General features: G+C 44.4%; 1 protein-coding gene across 1 annotated transcript in view; it reads left to right on the plus strand.

Annotated features, from left to right (window-relative positions):
* Positions 1–5,910, plus strand: part of LOC119437266 (zinc finger protein Gfi-1) — an 81,807-nt gene extending 75,897 nt beyond the window's left edge. The window contains exon 5 of the mRNA XM_037704305.2: positions 918–5,910. Within this exon, the coding sequence (XP_037560233.2) occupies positions 918–1,105 (188 nt within the window). The 3' untranslated portion in view covers positions 1,106–5,910. The remainder of the gene's footprint in view (positions 1–917) is intronic.
* The last annotated feature ends 14,287 nt before the right edge of the window (positions 5,911–20,197 follow it).

The following is a 20,197-nucleotide window of genomic DNA, read 5'->3' on the forward strand; positions in this document are numbered from 1 at the left end:
TTGATTTTATTCCAGGTAAAAACGCCGACTCCTACAGGTGTATCATGGGAAATCCTCATTTTCAGAGCAGATATATTTCAATAATTTGTTTTAGTGAATATAAGAGTTAAACGGCACATGTATTGTATTTTTAATACGGATATAATGAGTAATAGTTTTATGGAATAAAAAAAAAACTGTGACTTTCTACACTTTTTTTACGGAAGATCTTGGTTAGGTTAGGTTAGGTTAGGCTTTTGACCTACATACAGCATATACTCGAGGGTGCTCGAGTATATACTGTATTGAAATCTTCTGACGGACACTGTGTACTGACGGCATTGTCGTAAAATTAGCTTTTTTTCAGCATGTTTATGCATCGTCAGTTTGTCGTACACATTGTCTACAGCATTAACGGCGCGATTAGAACAAGCTTGAATGACAGATACGTAAATCAGACAGCTGCAAACGACCACCACGAACTCACACCTCGTAATAAAGACTTGCGCTAGATAAGTTTTTATAAACATAACGCACTTGATTACTATATTCCTATACAAGTCAAGAGAAATGAGGCGTTTCCCTGTCAAAGGACCCCCCTCCGGCCAATGGTGTCGCTCCGTGAACATGACGTCGCGGCCGTTACGCAATGGGTGCTAAGAGAAAAGAAGCACAGTCAACGACGGCATACCTTAGTGGTTTGATGAAACGAGGAAATTTGGAGATGTACGAAGCGTCCGCTGGCGCAATACTGGGGTAATTGGAGATCGCTATCCCGGAGAATCCGTCGTCCTTCAGTGAACATAAAAAATGATGATGACGGTGATGATGATGATGATGAAGCACGCTTTCAACACTGGCTTTGTTATGCAGAAATGAGAAGAAGGTATTCAGCGGTTGCTCCTGCTCACATGTGCCTGTCCTCTTGTCGTTCGCAGGTGAAAAGCCGCACAAGTGCGCCGTGTGCGGCAAGGCGTTCAGCCAGTCCTCGAACCTGATCACCCACAGCCGCAAGCACACGGGCTTCAAGCCGTTCGCTTGCGATGTGTGCGGCCGGGCCTTCCAGAGGAAAGTGGACCTGCGCAGGCACAAGGAGACACAGCACGCCGACATCCGGCCCATCTAACACGCCGGAATCTCGACCGCGCATCGCCGCCGCTGCTGCTGCTGCTGCTGTTGCTGCAGCCACCACCAGGACGTGCTGCCTGTGTACCGCGCGGATCAGCGCGGGCAGCAATGTAACGGTTGCAGATTGGGACAGCTTAGAACCGGAATTTGGCACCAATCGCTGGCAGAGACAACAGCGTTCACAAGAAGCGAGCGTCCTTGGTACCCACGGGCGGCGCAGAAGACCCCTCGAATTGCGAGTGCATCACGACGCGAAGAAAATAGGGGATGCCATTGTAACGTGTCGTTGTGCACCACACATGTCCGTCTTTCTTGTGTGCGTTCTTGCGCGTACGCGGTGCGGATTTGCTTCTCTTACCCCCAATGTTGCGCAGTGCTGCTTGTGGTTGAAAGATGAAACGATCTGGTGTACAGAAATGGTGAATCGTGCTTGACATAGTGAGCGTGAGCTGTACTCAATGGACGGCGTTGTTTGAAGTGATCGGCAAGGGTAACAATTGAGTGCGAAGCTGCAACCATTAATGATTTGATACAGTCTTGTCGATTTAGCGGCGCACATTGTAATACCGGTCACAAATTTCACGTTTATCGATATGCTGTCTAAGTTATGGCCTGGTTTTCGCCACACATGCACAGCTGCCTTTACGTCTCTTCAATGCAGCGCAGCAGAGGTCACGGAGTGGGTTACTTTTTTTTGCGTTCGTGACACGCCCCATCGCAAGGTTTCGGATTCTTGAAAACGCGCGATCGTAACGCGTGTCAGCGAAGCACAGTGACTATTTTTTTTTGTCGATGTAAGGCACTGCCTTCCACTTTTTCGAGTCAAACTGGAGTGTTGCGTGAATGAACGTTCTAGAATATAGGGATTAGACATATGAGCCCCATATCAGAAAGATAGCCGGGCATGTACACCACGCGCCGTGCCATCTGTGGCACATATTAAATGTATTGGATGGCCTAATATAACGCTCCATATGCAGACCTGCATATTACGGACCTGTCAACATACTCCTTTGTGAGCATAGATTGCGCGCACAGTACCACAATTCTCATAATTCAAAAGTTCTCGCCCCGTGACACATTGTCACTGTGAGCATGCTGACCGTGTCTATGTGGTGACCGGTATGAAACTATGACTTACAGTTCTTCGTAGAAGCGTAGGAAGCGTTTCAAAGCACGTGAAGGTCGCTTAAAAAGACGCTAACTTAAACACGTTGGTGTATTACACTTTATGAGCACCGAACCGGTAAGTCTTATGGCGTTCGGCAGCTTGCTATATAAGCAAAAAGCACGGAAAAGCTAAAAACTGCGGTCGGCACCCCCTCGGAATTACCGCACTGGTTCCCAGTGATGTGATAGATTTTGAAATTGCATACACGCTGCCAAATAGCTGTTTACGAAGAAAGTATAAAAATGTTGCGTCAGAAACCAAGCTAATGATCAACCTCACAAATTACGGGAAATATAATTGTACAAAAGGCACGAGAAAATCCTGAAATCCGCAACATCATAATGATGTCAGTGAAGTCTAGGCAAACGTGCGAAATTCAAAAATTGAATATGTACTTTAATTTTCGTGATTAAAATCAGCGTTTGTCAAAAATAATATTAAATTGAGCTGCTAAACAATAATGATCCCATCTAAACTGATTTGATGTTTCTTTTTAGTGCCCCTTTAAACGGCCCGTAAGTGCCCTTCGCCTCGCCCTTTATTCGACCACATTACGCCTGGGAAATGATCAAAATACTCATGATGTAATCAAGCTGGAATCATTAGCGTCAGTTTTCAAGAGAACCTAAGTGTCCCCTTTTCAATGGTAAATAAATTGAGAAGGTAACATCTGTAATAATTACAACCCGAATGCATGGCAATGGTGGAGACCTCTAAATTTCTGATGCTGCGTGGTGAGGAACATTTTGGCACTGAGAATGCCAAACCATATTAAATAACCCTTGACATTATTGCAACTTGCACCAGAGCGTTTTAAAAAGTTATAATGTATGAAGTTTCCCTTCTTCGTAAAATTTTTCTGCTTTGTTAAGACGTGAGTAAATTAGCATTTTCGCTTTGCCTGAGAACGTGCGATGTGCGTATCATGAAGGTAATAGTTACAGTTATCTCGTATCTCGTCCAGCGATGCACCAACATAAGTTACGTTATGGGTTATTCTAGTCATACAAAGTCAGCTTGTCGCCAACAATCGCTTCACTTCTCCGCATCGCCTTGACCAAAGCCTTGCGATTCACTTCGGCAAATGCCATATCTTTAGATAAATCAAGAAGAAAGTTAAGAGTACCTCAACATGTCTTACAATTGGCAATACTGCATCCTTGAGGAAACTGCTTGTATGAAAGGCGTGTTTTCTCATGTAATAATAAGAGTGGAATTTTAGCAGGCTGTGTCCAGCGTGTGGGATAGCTTACATGTAGGTAGCCGTTCTTCAACGTGCATCCGCCCTGTATATAAAACACATAAATAAGGCTTCTTTGTGGACACTGGAGAAGTCTGCGGGGTCATAAGGCGTGGCTTGATAGCTTATATAATATAATAATATGGCATATTGAAATTACATATATGGGGATACGGCAGGACACAGGTGTTCAGCGTACACAAGCCCGAAAAGTGGAACAAGTCCGAGGAGTGCCAGGCAGTGTCTTATGCTCAAAACGAAAATCGTTTCAAATCTGAAATGACCGGGACTCTAAATAATCTCATAAAGGGCTTCTTAATCTTCCCTGAAACGACCTAGATATTATTTCGAAAGCTGTGATGGTTAGTGTTTATTAAGAAGCTATTGTGAAATTTACGATACACAGTATTGCTCCTAAACACTGTTGTACTTAATTTACAAGCCCTTGTGGTTAAAAATCCCGAAAGCTCAAATATAGACTTTTTCGTGCCACATTTTTTTTCATTCTGTACATCAATACGAAGTTAACCGTGTGCACGCAGTTAAAAGTGCAATATCGTTGTAACCACGGAGCAATACTTAGCATCACAATTCAAATAACACTTAAGTGAAAAAAATGCAGATCATCCTCGAAAAAAAAGGAAGAAGAAGAGAAAAGCGAGTGGACAATAATTTGCATCCTCAGCAGAGTAAACATAAGTACAAGAACTTTAATTAGGTGCTCTTACAATTTTTACTTCTCTTTTTTTAGGGGTTATATTAAAGGCAGTCAAGATTTTTCAGTTAGTTTAGATCTAAAACTGGGCTTTTAATTAATGCGACTGCATGAATACACGTTGTAAAACATTCAGATGAAATCGAGCAGACGCGACGCTGAAATTAAAGATATATCTATCCCGGTTGATTCGAAGCTACAGTTTATCGCATGTTGTTGCAGCAAATAAATTTCACCCAAGCTGTTGCAGCAAAACTTACGGCAATTAATTTTTTCCCACAGCGTGATGCAGAAACTGGGCTTGGATAGTCTTGAATAAACCAGCCCTTAGATAATTGCGTCGCTCGAGAACCACCCTCGTGTTCAATGCCCGAGTTTTGACGTGCAATTAGTTGTTACTCAAACTGTTTCAAAAGTCAACTGCACACATTTTGATCTTTAGAAATTGAGATCAGAGGAACGATGATACGCTCAAATCTGGGGCTTTCTGCGGTAGCGTATTTTGGCCTCCATAACAGACTGAAAGTTGGCTTTCTCCTAGTGTCGTTAACGCGATCCTAATTTAGCAGTAATTATAAACGTTGCGCCTACTTTGGGATATATTCGAACCGAAAACTTTCGGAGATGAACTTCAAAGCTCGCATGTATTAACAGAAGCATTGAACGGGGCCATTATTTAAAAAGAAAATATCTTCTTACGCGTTAATTGTCCGTAAGAGCGGTTGCCGGCCAGTAGTGACCGTTTAACCAAATATTAGCGAAGGTGGCCGGCCAATGAGAAGCAGCTCTTACGAACGAAATGTTTTTGAATTCGGCCTCAGAATCACGGCAAAGCGGGTTAGTTTGGTGCGATGCAAGAATAGAAGAGCGCCGAACACAGAACAATGCCGAAGGAGGTGTGACGAGCGCTGATTTGCAGTCAATGTATCTTAATTTCTGGCCAAGCTGACAGTAGACTCCTTGCACAGCGTGTGCGCGTCGGCATAGATCGGCGTCCACTTGTGCAGTTTGGCAAGCGCATATCATTGTAGCGGATGAAATTGCATGTTTAATAAAAAATATTTCTCAAATTGAGCGCTCGTTTCATCCCCTTCGCTAAGGTCATATTAAGCGTTAAATCGTATTTTGCAGACCCGTACTATGTGTGACATTGTACGCGACAAGCTGGTTCACGAACTGACGACACGTTCCAAAGCAATGCTTTATGCCGGAACCTGCACGCTTTGTTTAACTGACGCAGGCAGTTATTAGCAAGGTGTAACTGGTTTCAGTCAACAGGCAATGCGTCGCCTGATTTCGAGCCGCGGAGCTGCTGGCGAGCTAAGACGGCGAGCTGCGCTTGCGCCACGTATCCAGCAGCGTCGCTACATGCATGCCAGTGAGCCTCGCGTCCTTGTAAATAGCCTCTCCCATGAACGGGTTGCGTGTTTTCACGTGTACAGCATACGCCAACGTAGTTTGAAAACTTGCTGCTGTTTGTCATTGCTGTCTAGTCTTGCTTTAGTACACGAACACGAATCGAAAAAAAAAAGTGAAAATGGCGCAGCACTTATAAGCAACACCAAAGATTGTGAAAGTCAGCGACTACGCCTGTGTGTCTACTGTAAAGACGCGTTGTTTTTGTTTTTGTTTTATTTTCATGGCGACCATGTTACTGAATAAATTTCCTTTGTGTTTGACAGAAATATCACGGGCTTTGCTGTCTTCTTACTTTTCAAAGGTACTTGTCTATTGCACTCTCTTCCATGCTGACTGGCCGGACCCGAAAGACTCGCAAGATACTCCTGTAATTATCTTCAGCCTGCCGATTCATCTGGGATGAACGATAATCTGCTGCGGCACGGGCGGATTAAATGTGGTGGGAGAGAGGGTGCAACCACGCTTTTTTTTTTTTTTGTGCCAGACCTCTGTCAAGTATATATAGAGGGTGTTTCACTTAACTTGGGCCAGACTTTAAAAATATGCAAATGGCTACGTAGGTGGACAGAAGCAAGGTAATGTTGTTTGCCGTCGCTTGGAGATATTCAGATTATTTTTTACATTCTGCCTTATAACTTAATAAGTCTTAATTATTTATTACCTTCACAAACAATATACTTAGATGAAAAATGTCGATGAGAAAATTGTAGAGCAACATAAAAAACTTTCGATACAGCTTTCTTTTGCTCAATGCAATAAAAGTGTTTTTAGGAGCGTGAAAGAAGCCCGCGAATACACGCAATATTGCCGCGCGACTGGCCGCTCGAGGTACCTTGCCAAGGATCGTTGCAGGAGCGGTCGGGAGTGAACGCGCGCTGGCAAGCATACGTGTGGTCTGACCTTAAGGTTCGCGTGGTTCGAGGCTTGTACAACATCAATAGAAATTAGTGAGGCCCAACGGCTACGACTCCGATAAGCAGTGTGGTCACGCAGGCGGCCGCGGCCGTGCGTGAGCAGACATGGTAGGATTCTTCCAGAAGTGCATAATTCTTATCTGAATTCGAAGCGCAGATTTTCTTAGATATCAGCCTTTTTATTGAACTGCGTCAATAAATACGCACAATAACAACAGCAAGAATCGCACTGATCCAAACACCATTTTTGTTGATGTCAGCTTTGGGCCAATGACAGCGCTCTGTGGGAATCTGCCCGCTGATGTCAAGGGGCAGCCGCCGGCAGCCCGAAAGGGTGAGAACAAGGCCTCTGTTGAAGAGAGTGTTAAAAAAGGTGCCCTCACGCACCGCTTGTGAGCCTTACGCGCAGCGCGCTAGTGCGAAATTTGGCTGAGAAAAGGAAGCAGTTATGCGGCTCCGGTGTTTAATAAATTGAAAGAAGTGCAGGCGCACGTAAAGAAGCAAGAACATACATTTAATTTAGGCGCGTCGGCGGGGTGTTTCACGTGCGCTTGCACTTCTTTCAATTTATATATAAATATATAGGTCAATCAGCACTGGAGAGAGCGCGTGAAAAACCGCGAACTCTGCGCGCAAATGTTCTTGTTCAACTCCCTCGTCTTCCATCAGCCTGACTGGTACATGAGATGGCATTAGCCGCAATTTCAGATTCCCTAGAAGAATCACACGGAATTGTTCACAGTGCAGGGTAGTAAACCGGAAACTCGCATCTCGTTAATCTGTCTGCTTTTCCGCTCCAGATATACATTTATCTCTCCTCACTTCAATCCCGGCCGTGTAAATGATGAAACTCTGAAGGAACGCCGTGATGAAATATGGTTTTGAGTCCCTACAGGATAACGTGGAGAGAAATGAGAACCGTAGAAAGACGCGTATATCTAGAGAGACACAAAGCAAGACAACAACAAGAAAAAATAACGATGCAATGAACAGGGCACAGGAAGCGAAGTTTCATGCAAGGAGCAAAAAGGAGTGCGAAGGCACGAGCACCACTGTGTGAACTATGGTTTGAGGGCTACGACGTGCACAGCTTCCGGACGAGGCTGTCAACGTGAAGACCACGTGACACCATCCCGCAAGACCTCGTATGTAACGTCAGTGACGCGTCTCCGGACCTTGTATGGTCCGAAATACCGGCTTACGAGCTTCTCAAAAAGGCTGAGCGGTGGGCAAGGCTTCACACCCAGACTCAGTCGCCAGATTGGTAATTGACGTCGCGGTGACGGAAGTTGTAACAACAGGCATCTTGCTGCATGCTGACGGAAATGTATGCGTCTGTCGCTCTGACGGGTGTGTACGCGGGCAAGCTGAGGAACTTCTTCAGCGTTCTGAGCACATTGCACGGTGTCTGGAGCAAGGCTGTCATCGTTGTCGTACGGTAGCACTAAGGCAGCGTTAAAGAAGATTTGGCCGTTACGCCAGTAGACAAGGTGGAATGGCGTAAAATGCGTTTTCTGCGGCATTGCAGTGTCGCATGCAAATGTGGTGTATGGAAGAATCTCGTCCCAGGTTTTGTGCAGGACGTTCACGTACATTGATAGCATGTCTGCAGTGCTCTTATTCAACCTCTCAGTCAGCCAGTTCGTCTGAGGATGGTAGGCGCTTGTTTTGCGGTGGCTGGTACAAATTAGTTTGAAAACGTTTTCTATCGTGTGCGCTGTAAATGTCGTTCCTCTGTCTGTGATTACGTGTGACGGGGAGCCATGCGTCAGAACGATGTTGTGCATGAAGAACTGTGCTACGAGGTAATGCCTTGGTATCTGCATAACGAGTCAAGTAGCCCGTTGCGACTACAGTCCATTTGTTTACTGTGGACGACAAGGGGAAGTGTCCCAGAAGGTCCATACCCACGAGGTTGAATGGTTCCCTGGACAGCGTAATCTATTGAAGTAACCCTGCGGGCTTCATAAGCGGCCACTTGTGGCACTGACACTCGCGGCAGCCTTTCGCGTAGCATTGCACACAAATGGATAGTCGTGGCCAGTTCTACACCTGGTGTACCCTGGGCTAGAGTCCGTGAAAAGCCGAGGTTACCCGATGCGGATTCGTCGTCATAGGTGAAGAGGATGTCGTGAGATGATCGGTGTGTACAAGGATAATATAGGCTCTGTCGCTGTCACGGGGGCTCTTCTTGTAGAAGGTTCCTCTAATCAGGCAGAACAAGGACAGTCCGCCAAAAATGTGTCGAGGAAGGGAGACGTGGCGACCTTCTAGGGGACCAATGAGAGATCTTAATTCTTCATCAGTTCGCGGCCGTGACTTCAAGTAAGAGACGCGGCCCCGAGAAAACCACTCTCCTCCTCCATTTCTCCGTTTCTGGAGCGACAGTTGACACTTGTGTGCCAGAAAGCGTGTTGGCGTCTTCGCGTTGCGACCAGACTTGAATACAATAGAAGAGGAAGAAAACAAGAGGTGAAAGGCAGAGAGGCTGAACCAGATTAAGTGTCCGGTTGGTTACTCTACACAGGGGGATAGGGTAAGGGTAGAAAAGATAAGAAAATACAATAGAGATATCAAATTCTGTCAACCGCTGGCTCCAACGAGCGAGACGCCCGGATGGGTCTCTGAGGTTGGCTGGCCAGCATAAAGAGTGATTTTCAGTCAAAGCTTTTAAGGGTTGACCGTAGAAGGTAAGGTCGTTACCCCCACTACCGCGAGGCACTCCTTTTCGGATGTAAAAAAGTTGCATTCAACTCTAAAGAGAGTGCGACTAGCGTAAGCTATACCGTGTTCAACGCCGTCTTGCTGCTGTACCAGAACACTCCCAAGTCCGACGTCGCTGGAATGTGTGTGAACCTCTATAGGAGCACAAGAGATGACTGCAGGCATTGCCGTAGCTCTCTAAAAGCAGTCTCTTGCTCAGTGGCCCAGAAGAACGGGGTGCCGTCTTGAGTAAGCCAAGTGAGTGGTGCGGCGATCTTAGAAAAGTTGGTGGTGAATCGACGATAATACCTCCACAAGCCAAGGAAGCGTCTTACAGCCTTTTTGTCCGATAGAACATAAAAGCAATCTGGGGAATGCGGCCTCTGTGCGCACGAATTATGCTCACGAGGCGGAGGAGGCGGCTATCGCCCTGGCCATACACAGCGTACATTCTCCCCTCTTCGTCTTCTCGGATTCCCGTACAGCCTGTTAGGTCCTTTTCGGCGGCGCGCCTATCGAAACGGGCGCATAGGATTGCGATCAACACGCTCACTAATTTTGGTCAAGTCGGCACGGAAGCATATTTCACATTTCATGGTTCCCGGCCCACCTGGGGGACTCGCTTCAACCGCACGGCTGTAACCCCAACGAACGGGCTCACCGGCTGGCGCGTGATTTCACGACCCGCGCAGCCGTCAACGGCTATCCTCGTAACGAGGCTTGCATCCAGAAAGACCCAGTGTGCACCTTTCACGAGATCGTCTCACACTACCGCTTGGAAAGAAGGTGGTTCTCTCCTCCTCACAAAAACATAATAAACCACAAGCTAGCACGCTGAGATTGCTATAAACCCACTCGTACCCCACTCCGTGGTCCCTTAGCACGATAGACCCAGACTTCCCGCAGTCGTGCCCGAAATGCGGAGCTGATTCATGTTCTTTTGATCATATGCTCTGGCTGTACCCAGCCATAGAAAACTCTATACTTGCCACAAAGGAACAGTGGGAGGAGTTCCTAAGAAGCGACCACCACCACATCCAGCTCCAGGCAGTCCAGAGGGCCCACGACATCGCAAGGGGATTTCGCCTCCCGGTGCCTTTGTGGGCGGAGCCACCGACTTGACCTGAGGGAGCCTTCGGCTCCCCTTGGCCACAGTTTCTCAGGACCAATAAAAGTTCTTGTCACTGTCAGCGGTAGCTTTGGCGGGGTCGGGTCGAACTCCCTCAGCCCTCACGAGGGGACGGAGAAATTTGAGCTCCTCGTAACCTAAATGGCACTTCTGAGGCTGCAACCTGAGCTCAGCTGAGCAAATGGCTCCGAGCACCTTTCTAAGGCGCTTCAGATGGCCTTCAAAACTCTTCTTAATGATGAACATGTCATCATGGTATATAACGCAGTTTTGCAACTTTAAGCCCGCGAAAGCGGTGTACATCATTTGCTAGAATGTGGCTGGAGCAGTACATGGACCGAAAGGGAGTATTCTAAATTAGTGCTTTATTAAGTTACTATGCACTATGTGTTCCATTATTTTCAAAGCATAGCATGACAAGCAGATTTATCGGTGCTGTTGAACAAATTTGTTTATCCTTGCTTACGGACAGGACTACATGAGCCAGTTTTCATTCATCTGGCAAAGCTACTTCACATATTGACTTCAGATACAATGCGTAAAAATATTCCTAAAAGAGTCAGCGCATTCCTTGAGCACTCGGTTTGGTATGGCATCGCGCCCTGTTGCTTTAGCGATATCTCGGTTGTTAAGGAGCTGAAAACACCATTTAGTGACAGAATAACACCGGAAGTTTGCTCATATACTGCGACGCAGGCTGGCAAAGTGGACCTGGGCATTGGTGAAATGCTCGAAAACGTGGACTTAAATAGTCATTGAAAGTGGTGGTTTACAGTCCATCATTTGTTATGGTGTTATTCTCTGACACAAGATCAGATATTTCTACCTTTCTGTCTTGCTTTGTTTTTCACAAGTCTGCATATGATCTTATTATTGGCTTGTACCTTTGCATCTATACATAATTTACTAAGGTAGGCGTTGTGCCCCTTCTGGTGTCAGCCTTGCTCCTCGCTTTCGGATCCCTTTCCTGTGTATATGTTTTCAAGTCAAATAATAATCAATCAATCAATCAATCAATCAATCATGTTTATTTAACGTGCCCAGGAACAACCCTAAGGTCTGAGTGCTGGCGCACGCATACATTACAAAGCAAAAACAAGACACTCAGGGAAAAATCATTAAAAAATAAATGAATAAAAATAAAAATTCTGAAAAGAAGAGAGTACGAACAACAAAGCGCAAAGTAAATACAAAAGAAAAAGGAGGAGAAGGGCGCTTGAACAATACATGAAATTATAATACAAGGCAAAGCTCGGAAAAGAACGATGACAAGGAATTATGAAAGATATCAAGTTCACGAAAGTAAGCGTTATAAAGATTCTGTATTCTGTGGACAGTTGAGTGTTCGTGATGACAGGCAGGAACATGGAAAGGTCTATGTTCTCTGGTGATCTTGCGTGGGATGCGGAACATGACACAGCTGAGAAGTTCGGGACATGTGAGGTTACCATGAAGGAGTTTAAAGAGAAACAGAAGGTCAGCGCGATTACGTCGGTCGCGAAGTGAAGGCAATGACAACAATCCAACAGTGCCAGTACAGGGTGCAATGTCCTGGTTTGCAAAGCGGTGATTATATATGCTTAGAAACTTCTTCTGGACACGATCTATAATGTCACTGTTGGATTTAGAAGAGCCATTCCAGACGACCGACGCATATTCGAGTTGAGGAAGACAAATGGTTGTGTATAATTTGCGGAACGGTGTAGGAGACTTGAATTCTCTCGATAGTCTGCATACAGAACCAAGAGAGCGCATACCCCGCATTGCAACACGCTTAGCGTGAGCCGAAAAGTGTAAGGTTGCATCAAAAAGTACACCAAGATCATTGATCTCGCAGACCTTACACAACGGCACAGAATCTATAGAATAAGAAAAAGAAATACTTGCTGTTTTGCGTGTGAAAGTCATGACTTTGGTCTTAGCAGCATTCAAGGTAAGGTTATTATCCTTGCGCCATTTAGAAAAGGAAAACAGGTCAGACTGCAGGGCGCGACAGTCATCAACAGTGTGAATTTTCTTAAAAATCTTGATGTCATCGGCATATAGGAGGAAAGAAGAGTTCCGAATAACAGAAAGAACGTCATTAATAAAAATTAAAAAAAGGAGTGGTCCTAATACTGACCCTTGAGGGACGCCGCTAGTTGCCAAGTACGAAGAAGATGTTTGGCCATTGACGTTAATATAACACGATCTATCAAGAAGATAACTGCGCAAGAGATTCACAACTGACGAGTCAACATCAAAGTGCGTAAGCTTGAGCAGAAGCAGCGAGTGGCTGACTACATCAAAAGCCTTGCTGAGATCACAGTAAATGGTGTCAACTTGCCCCCTTTGAAGTACCGGCGTGGAGATCTGTGTCATGAAACTTGCGAGATTTGTGATAGTGGAGCGGCCGGTGAGAAATCTATGCTGATTCGGAATGAGCGAGTTCTTCACAGTAAAAGACAATATGTTGTGAAGAGCAAGCTCAAAAATCTTGGACGTAGCACAGAGAAGAGAAATTGGGCGGTAATTCGACACATCTGATTTACATCCAGACTTAAATACAGGAAAAACACGAGCAGTTTTCCACATGTGAGGGAAAGTGGAAGTAGTCAAAGAGTTATTAAATATAGATGTCAATACTGGAGCAAATATACTGCCGTAAGCTTTTAGAATTGCGGAGGGGATGCCGTCAGGGCCGGAGGATAGGGAAGGCTTCAAGCGCTTAAGGCAATCGTGGACAAGCTCTTCATCAAACAACACCGCACTAGATGTAGGAACCGTCGTGTGCTGCTGACTGACACCAGCGTTGAAACCTGCATCTTTATATAAGGAAGAGAAATGGGCTGCAAAACAATCCGCGACTGCTCGGACTTCTGCTCCTCTAGAGTCAAGTAAGCGAAAACCCTCTCCATGTTTATTGGAACGCTTACGTATATAATTCCAAAATTTTGCCGGCCGGTCGGAGGCGCTTTTTTCCAAGAATGCCATATATGAATCTTGATCCCGCTAATAGAGACGTTTACAGAGAGCCCGAAAAAAGCGGAATTCTTCTCTGTACTCATTAGGCAACGGAATTCTGGATTTTCGGTGTGCGCGATCTTTATGCTTTAGGGCAATTATGAGTTCAGACGAAAACCAATGGGGATATCTAGAGCGTCTAGGCCTGTACTGGGGAATGTATTTGCGCATACTGCTCAAAACAAGCTCTGTAAACTGATCTACTTGGTCATTAACATTGCTTTTGTCGGTAACCAGTGACCAGTCGGTGGTGGACAAGGAATTATATAAACCAAGATAATCACCACGCTTGAAAGCAAAGCGTGGGGATTCATTTACGCCCCTGGAGGAGCTCTGCCTCAGTGCTGACACAGAGGCAGATATCTTTAGTGGCGGATGAAACTTATCGGTACGCACAAGGAAAATTTCGGAACGAGAGACATCTAAAACCTGAGCATTCGAGATGCAAAGATCTAAGACGTTGCCACAGGAATTGGCGACTAAGTTATGCTGTTGAAGGGAACAGAAAGACAGAAAGTCCAACAACAGGCTGCATTTCTTCTCTGTGTAATGATTGTAATGAGAATATCTAAGTGTGTTCCAATCAATACCTGGTGTATTAAAATCACCAAGAAGAATTACTTTGTGCTTACTATGGGAGGTTATTACACTTTCAATGGAAGATATGACCTCATCATACAAAACAGGGGAAATATTCGGCTGTACATAGAACGATCCAATCAACAATTTTTCACATCGGGCTAAGCTGACTTCTAGCCATATCGACTCCCGTACACTTTCTATATCGATGCGCCGTACACATCTCAGTGAATTGTCAACTGCAATTAGCACGCCACCACCTTTTTGTTGAGATCCACTGAAGTCCCGATCACTGCGGAAGGCGTTGTAGTGCGGTGGAAAGAAGTCTGAAGACGAAATGTCACCACACAGCCAAGTTTCAGAAATAACAAAAATAGGAAAAGAAGATGAGATTACATTGCAAAAAAATTCGCGTGCTTTGGTGCGAAGTCCGCGAGCGTTTTGGTAAAAAATTTCCAAATTACACGCCACTTTGATCCTTGGGGGTTGTTATTTCAGTAGCATGAATCATGTCATCGTGTAGCACACCACGGAACGGCTTGAACAAGCAACCCATTGGCCACATTGACGGGTCGTTCAAGCGCTTAAGTGCTTCTTCGTCAACGGCTACATGAAAAGAAGAATACGATTGATATTTAGTTCTAAGTCGCCGGCAGGAGAGGGGAGAAATATTCAAGACCTTTAAGTGGTTGGTCAGGTCGGAAGAGGTTGTTTCAGAGCTCAATTTAGAAACAAAAATAGCCTTAGGTCGATGCTGCCGTTGAGCTACAGATAATGTGGAAGTCTTTCGCGCTCCAACCGAGGCAGGACTCTTGTTTTTTTGTGTAGTCTCGGGTGCTTTTTCAGTGGACGACGCGAAATCACGTGGGGAAACAGCATCTCGTCGTTCAGCAGTGCGTCGTAACACAGGTACAATAGCTTGCGTTGAGGCAGGAGTAGAAGTAGTAAGGCTGGATGACTTTCCGGAGTTGGCAGGTGTCTTCAGAGGCATGGCAGTTGCACGTCGCGACAGCTCGTCGCGCAGGCAGCGAACCTCCGCTCGAAGGGAGGCGACGACTTGGGTCTGTTGCTCCACGCCGCGGGAATGGTCCTTACGAAGGCGTTCATTCTCCTCTCGCAGTTGGGAAACTTCTTCGCTCAGGAACGAGATTCCCTCCAGCGCGTCGAGGAGGAGGCGCCGCAGACCTGCCAGGCTGCCGTCAAGGTCACCCGGTGGGGCACAAGAGGAGAAGGGGGAACCAGTTTGGGAAAGGGAAAGCTGCGGGGAGCACGCCGTCGGGTCGTTGTCGCTAGGCTTAACACCCTGCTGGTTTAACTCACACAAATTGCAGCAAAAGGAGCGCGATCCCGACTTCAAAAGATCCAGTTCATCGTCTGGCCAGGTCACACATTTCGCATGCACACGTTTGTCACACTTTTCACAGCGAAAGAACTGCTGTTTTCCGAAAAAACGGCACGAGCAGAGCAAGCATGCGTCCTTACTGGGCGCCATGCTGCGGGACTAATAATAATAATAATAATAATAATAATAATAATAATAATAATAATAATAATAATAATAATGTTTATTCACGAAAAAAAATACAGAGCAACACAAACAGGCCGGTCTAAGCCTCAATTGGCTTGTAGGACCGTGCCATGAACATAATACAAACGGTAAATAAAAAGATGTTGATGAGACAGAAAGACATAGAAAAAAAAAATGACCAGAAAAAAATAAGATAACATTTGGTTATTCTACGTGAAACAGAAGTTGAAGCAGTGAAAATTATGATGACAAAGCGTTGTGGAAGTTAGTTTCACCATGACTCCTTCAATAGTTCTTTCAGCATGCTTTTTGAAGTAGCGTTAAAAATTTCATTCGGTAACTTGTTAAAAATATCCGGCACATATGCACAGCGTCTGGCCGCACCATACTTTGTGGATGAACGAGGAACCATATAGCGGACGTGTTTACGAAGTTCCCTTGTGGAGGTATTTTTTTGTTTGAAAGCGGAAGTCCAAAAGTGTTTTATGACAACTGTTTCAACGAGCAAAGAATGAAAATTAGGCAGACCAAGTTCACGGAAGATGTTTGCAGCTGTTACTGTTTGGGAATTGTAGGCAACATTTATAAGAATATTTTTTATAATCCTGTCTACCCTGCATCTCCAACGATCCGAACAGAATCCGAAGACCGTAATACCATATCTCAATACACTATAACCCAATGCATGCACAATCAATTTTTTTACAGAGAGAGGCGCAATACTTTTCATATTAAACATCAGCCAAGCGACTGACCTCAGTTTTGAACAAATGAGTGATAAGTGATGTTGCCATGATAAGTTGCTATCGAAAAATATTCCAAGATATTTAACACAATCTACGTATGGAATAGGAGTACACTTACAAGGAACACAGTTAGACTTATGTAAGTAGAGAGGCAAGTTATTCACAGTAGTCTTGAGTGGAGAGCGAAAACATACCAGTTGTGTTTTTTGGGCATTGACAGCCATTCCATTGTTACTGAACCAAAGCATCGCATTGTACACGTCATTTTGCAACATTTCAGTTGACATTTTGTAAGATAGATGTTTTGCTAGTAACACAGTGTCGTCAGCATACTGTAATAATAATAATAATAATAATAATAATAATAATAATAATAATAATAATAATAATAATATTATTATTATTATTATTATTATTATTATATTATTATTATTATTATTATTATTATTATTATTATTATTATTATTATTATTATTATTATTATTATTATTGCACTGCGTTTTTTTTTCTATTTTTGCCTTACATATTTCATGTAGGAAAACCATTTCTTCAAGAATAAATGGCCTTTTACATTTACGGAAATTTCCTAAGAGTCGGCGTATTTTTCTCGTAAGTCAGCGAATGTTATTGGTCACCCATGACTTATTAGCCCTACGCCTTGCACTTAACAGTTTTGATGGTATATATGTTCTGAAATATACGCAAGTATCTTGTCTTTTAGAATGCTCAAAGCACTAATAATGTTGCGTTGGCCGCATACATCTCTACAACCAGGGGTAAAACTGTTTAGTTCTGTGTTCATTATTGTTTATAATTTCCCTTGTCTATAGAAGAGAGAGAGAAAACATTTATTTGAACCATCGAGGTTGTTATCTTGAGGACGAGTGGGTGGTGTCCTCATTCCAGGACTCCACTGGCCATGGCTGCTCGACGTACATAGAAATGCTATACAAGTTTTCGATGGAGCTCGGCTTTATTATGGTGTGGAGAAGAAACCTTTAATTTCATTTCATTTTACTACTTTAAAGACCCCATTCTGAGTATTAGATATGGAGTGGTTACCATGTTTACACAAGAAAATGCAGGTGTTACGGTGAAATACAAGTTTGAATAGTTTCCGAGAATTCTGAAGGACATGTGATGGCAGCGGCATTGATGGGTAGGTCGTTCCAGTCTCTGGCAGCCCGAGGAAAAACATGAAGCCTGAAATATGACAGTTCGTGTGCGAGGACGAGCAACTTGCACTTGATGGCTGGTGCGCTGTGACATGCGTGAAGATGATGGCGTGATGTAAGGTGGGCAGCTTAGCGAGCTGTAAAAGAATTTGTGATAGAGAGCATGGCGATATAGCGACGAAAAGCAAGAGATGCCAAACTGAATTCTGTCTTTAAGCGTGAAATGCTGATGCTGTATGAATATGAACAATGGGTGAATCTTGTCGCACGATTCTGAACTGATTCGAGTGTATTGATGATAGATGTTTGGTGAGGGTTCCAGATGGCGGCTGCATATTCCAGTTGTGGTCTGACAAATTATTTATATGCGAGTAATTTGACGTGCTGCGGAGCATGACGAAGGTGACGTCTAATCAACCCTAGGGTCTTGTTAGCAGGCGAAATTACGTTAGTCGCATGCGCATTCCAGGAAAGGTTGTGGGACAGGGTTATGCCTAAGTACTTATATGCTAGAACTGATTCCACTGGGACGTTTGCGATTGCTTAAGTAGATAGATAGGGATTGCGACGGCGATGGGAAATTGAAATAAATTTGCATTTGTTAGGGTTCAAAGGCATTTGCCAACGGACGTTGCACCAGTTTTGCACGTTATGAAGGTCATTCTGCAGAGATGTCTGGTCAGAGATGTTGGTGACAGTAGGATAAATCACACAGTTGTCAGCGAACATACGAATAGGACAAGATACATGCAGCGGAAGATCGTTAATGTAGATTAAGAAAAGAAGCGGTCCCAAGACTGAACCTTGAGGGACGCCTGAAGTGACAGGGAGGGTTTCGGAGGAGTAGGTATTAACAAGGACGAACGGGGGGGGGGGGGGGGGCGATTAGTTAGGAATTATTTTATTCACTGTACCACGTGATGATCCAAGTTCAATCGGGATCATTTTATTAGTCAGCAGATCATGAAGGAAAATACCTAGTTGTGTTTCGCATGAAAGCCCCTTACGAAAACCATGTTGAGAAGGATGCAAAAAGTTTACCGAGTCTAAAAAGTTCATAATATGCGAGTATATGACATGTTCCAAGATTTTGCAAGGGGCACTAGTTAATGAAATGGGGCGGTAGTTAAAGGGGGTCTTTGTTACCTGCTTTGAAGACTGGAACGACCTTCCCCACTTTCCAATCACATGGTAAGGTACCTGTAGACAATTACTGCGAGAATAATAGAGTGAAAAATGCCGCGGACAAATGCTTAGTATTCTTTAGAATCTTTGAGTTGATTTCGTCTACACCAGAAGTACATAATTTGGTTTTTTCAATGATTGACAGAATGCCATCTGTCGAAAACACAATGTACGGCATATGCGATGATATGTTAGTAGGTAGCGGAAAGCGTGGGGGGTAGTTTCTTTTGTAAACAAGGAAAAAAATGCTTTATTGAAAATATCAGCGCACTCGGCATCTGTGGCTGTTTCGCCTGCTGCATTCGTCACGCTGATAGTGCGAGCTTCTTGAGGATTTAAAATGCGCCAGAATTGCCGAGGAGTTCGACTAAGTAGTTGGGTTAGGTCAACGTTGAAAAAAAAATATTTTTTTAGCAGTACGAACGGCACTACAGTAGGCGTTCTCTGCGTTGTAGTAGTTTGACCATGCCTCGGTGCTTCCATGGCGCGTGACTAGTCGGAATCGACGTTTCTTTTTGTTTTCAAGTGCCCTTAGTGCTTTGGTGAATCATGGATTATTTTGATTCGTGCGCATCGTTATTCTTGGTATATATCTGTTAACGAGTTCATTTATCTTGTTTCTAAATACTGTCCAGTTTTCTTGAAGTGAGTGCATAGGGAATAATGTCTGGAAGGTTGAAAAGAAGTCGCCTAGTTCATTATAAATAGCTTCGTAGTTTCCTTTATCATATAAGCATATAGTTTTGTTGGATTTTTGTTGTGGCATGGGTTGAAAAGTGAAGGTGGCATGGATTACTTTATGATCGCTTACCTCACGCAGGTAAGTTATCGATGATAGACTGTCGGGATGGCTGGTTAGTATAAGGTCGAGTACATTAGAGGTGTCTTCTGTAACCCGCGTAGGCTCTATAATAAGTTGAGTTAGACTGAAATTAAGGCACACATGAACAAATTCTTTAGCAGCATCATTCCCAACGATTAAATCAGTATTGTTAGTCCAGTTGATTTGCGGAAAATTAAAGTCACCAAAAAGCAGGATCTCTTCGTTAGGGTGTTTTTCACTTATTTCGCTCAAGGTGGTAATAAGTATATAAAAGGTTATGTGGTGGTCTGTAGCAAACGCCCAAGAGAACAGTCTGCGGTGAAGCGCGGCAGATTATCCCTAATATTTCCAAGTCAGTCTCGATGGTTGCTAGCGAGCACGATAAATGATGATGCGCGGCGATAAGCACACCACCACCACCTCGTGAGATTTTGCGGTCTTTTCGGTAAAGACAGAAGTTCGGCAGATCAGCAAGAACCTCGCTATCGGTAATCATGTTAGTTAGCCAGGTTTAAGTAATTATCAGCAAATTACTGTTAGACGACAACACGAGGTTAGATAGAATATCGCGTTTAAGAGGGAAGCTGCGTGCGTTGGCGAAGATCACGGAAAAGCAAAGGTTAGCTCGTGTCGATACTGTAGGGCAGGGGGGTTTCCCGCGGCGAGGTGGCTGCTATTGCAATTCTTTCACACTCTGTGTGCGTTATTCAAAAACGTAGCGCTTGAACAGCCATGAACAGGGTTTCAAACGTAGCCTTGA

The sequence above is a fragment of the Dermacentor silvarum genome, chromosome 1 (assembly GCF_013339745.2).
Source record: "Dermacentor silvarum isolate Dsil-2018 chromosome 1, BIME_Dsil_1.4, whole genome shotgun sequence".
Classification (NCBI taxonomy): Eukaryota; Metazoa; Arthropoda; class Arachnida; order Ixodida; family Ixodidae; genus Dermacentor; species Dermacentor silvarum.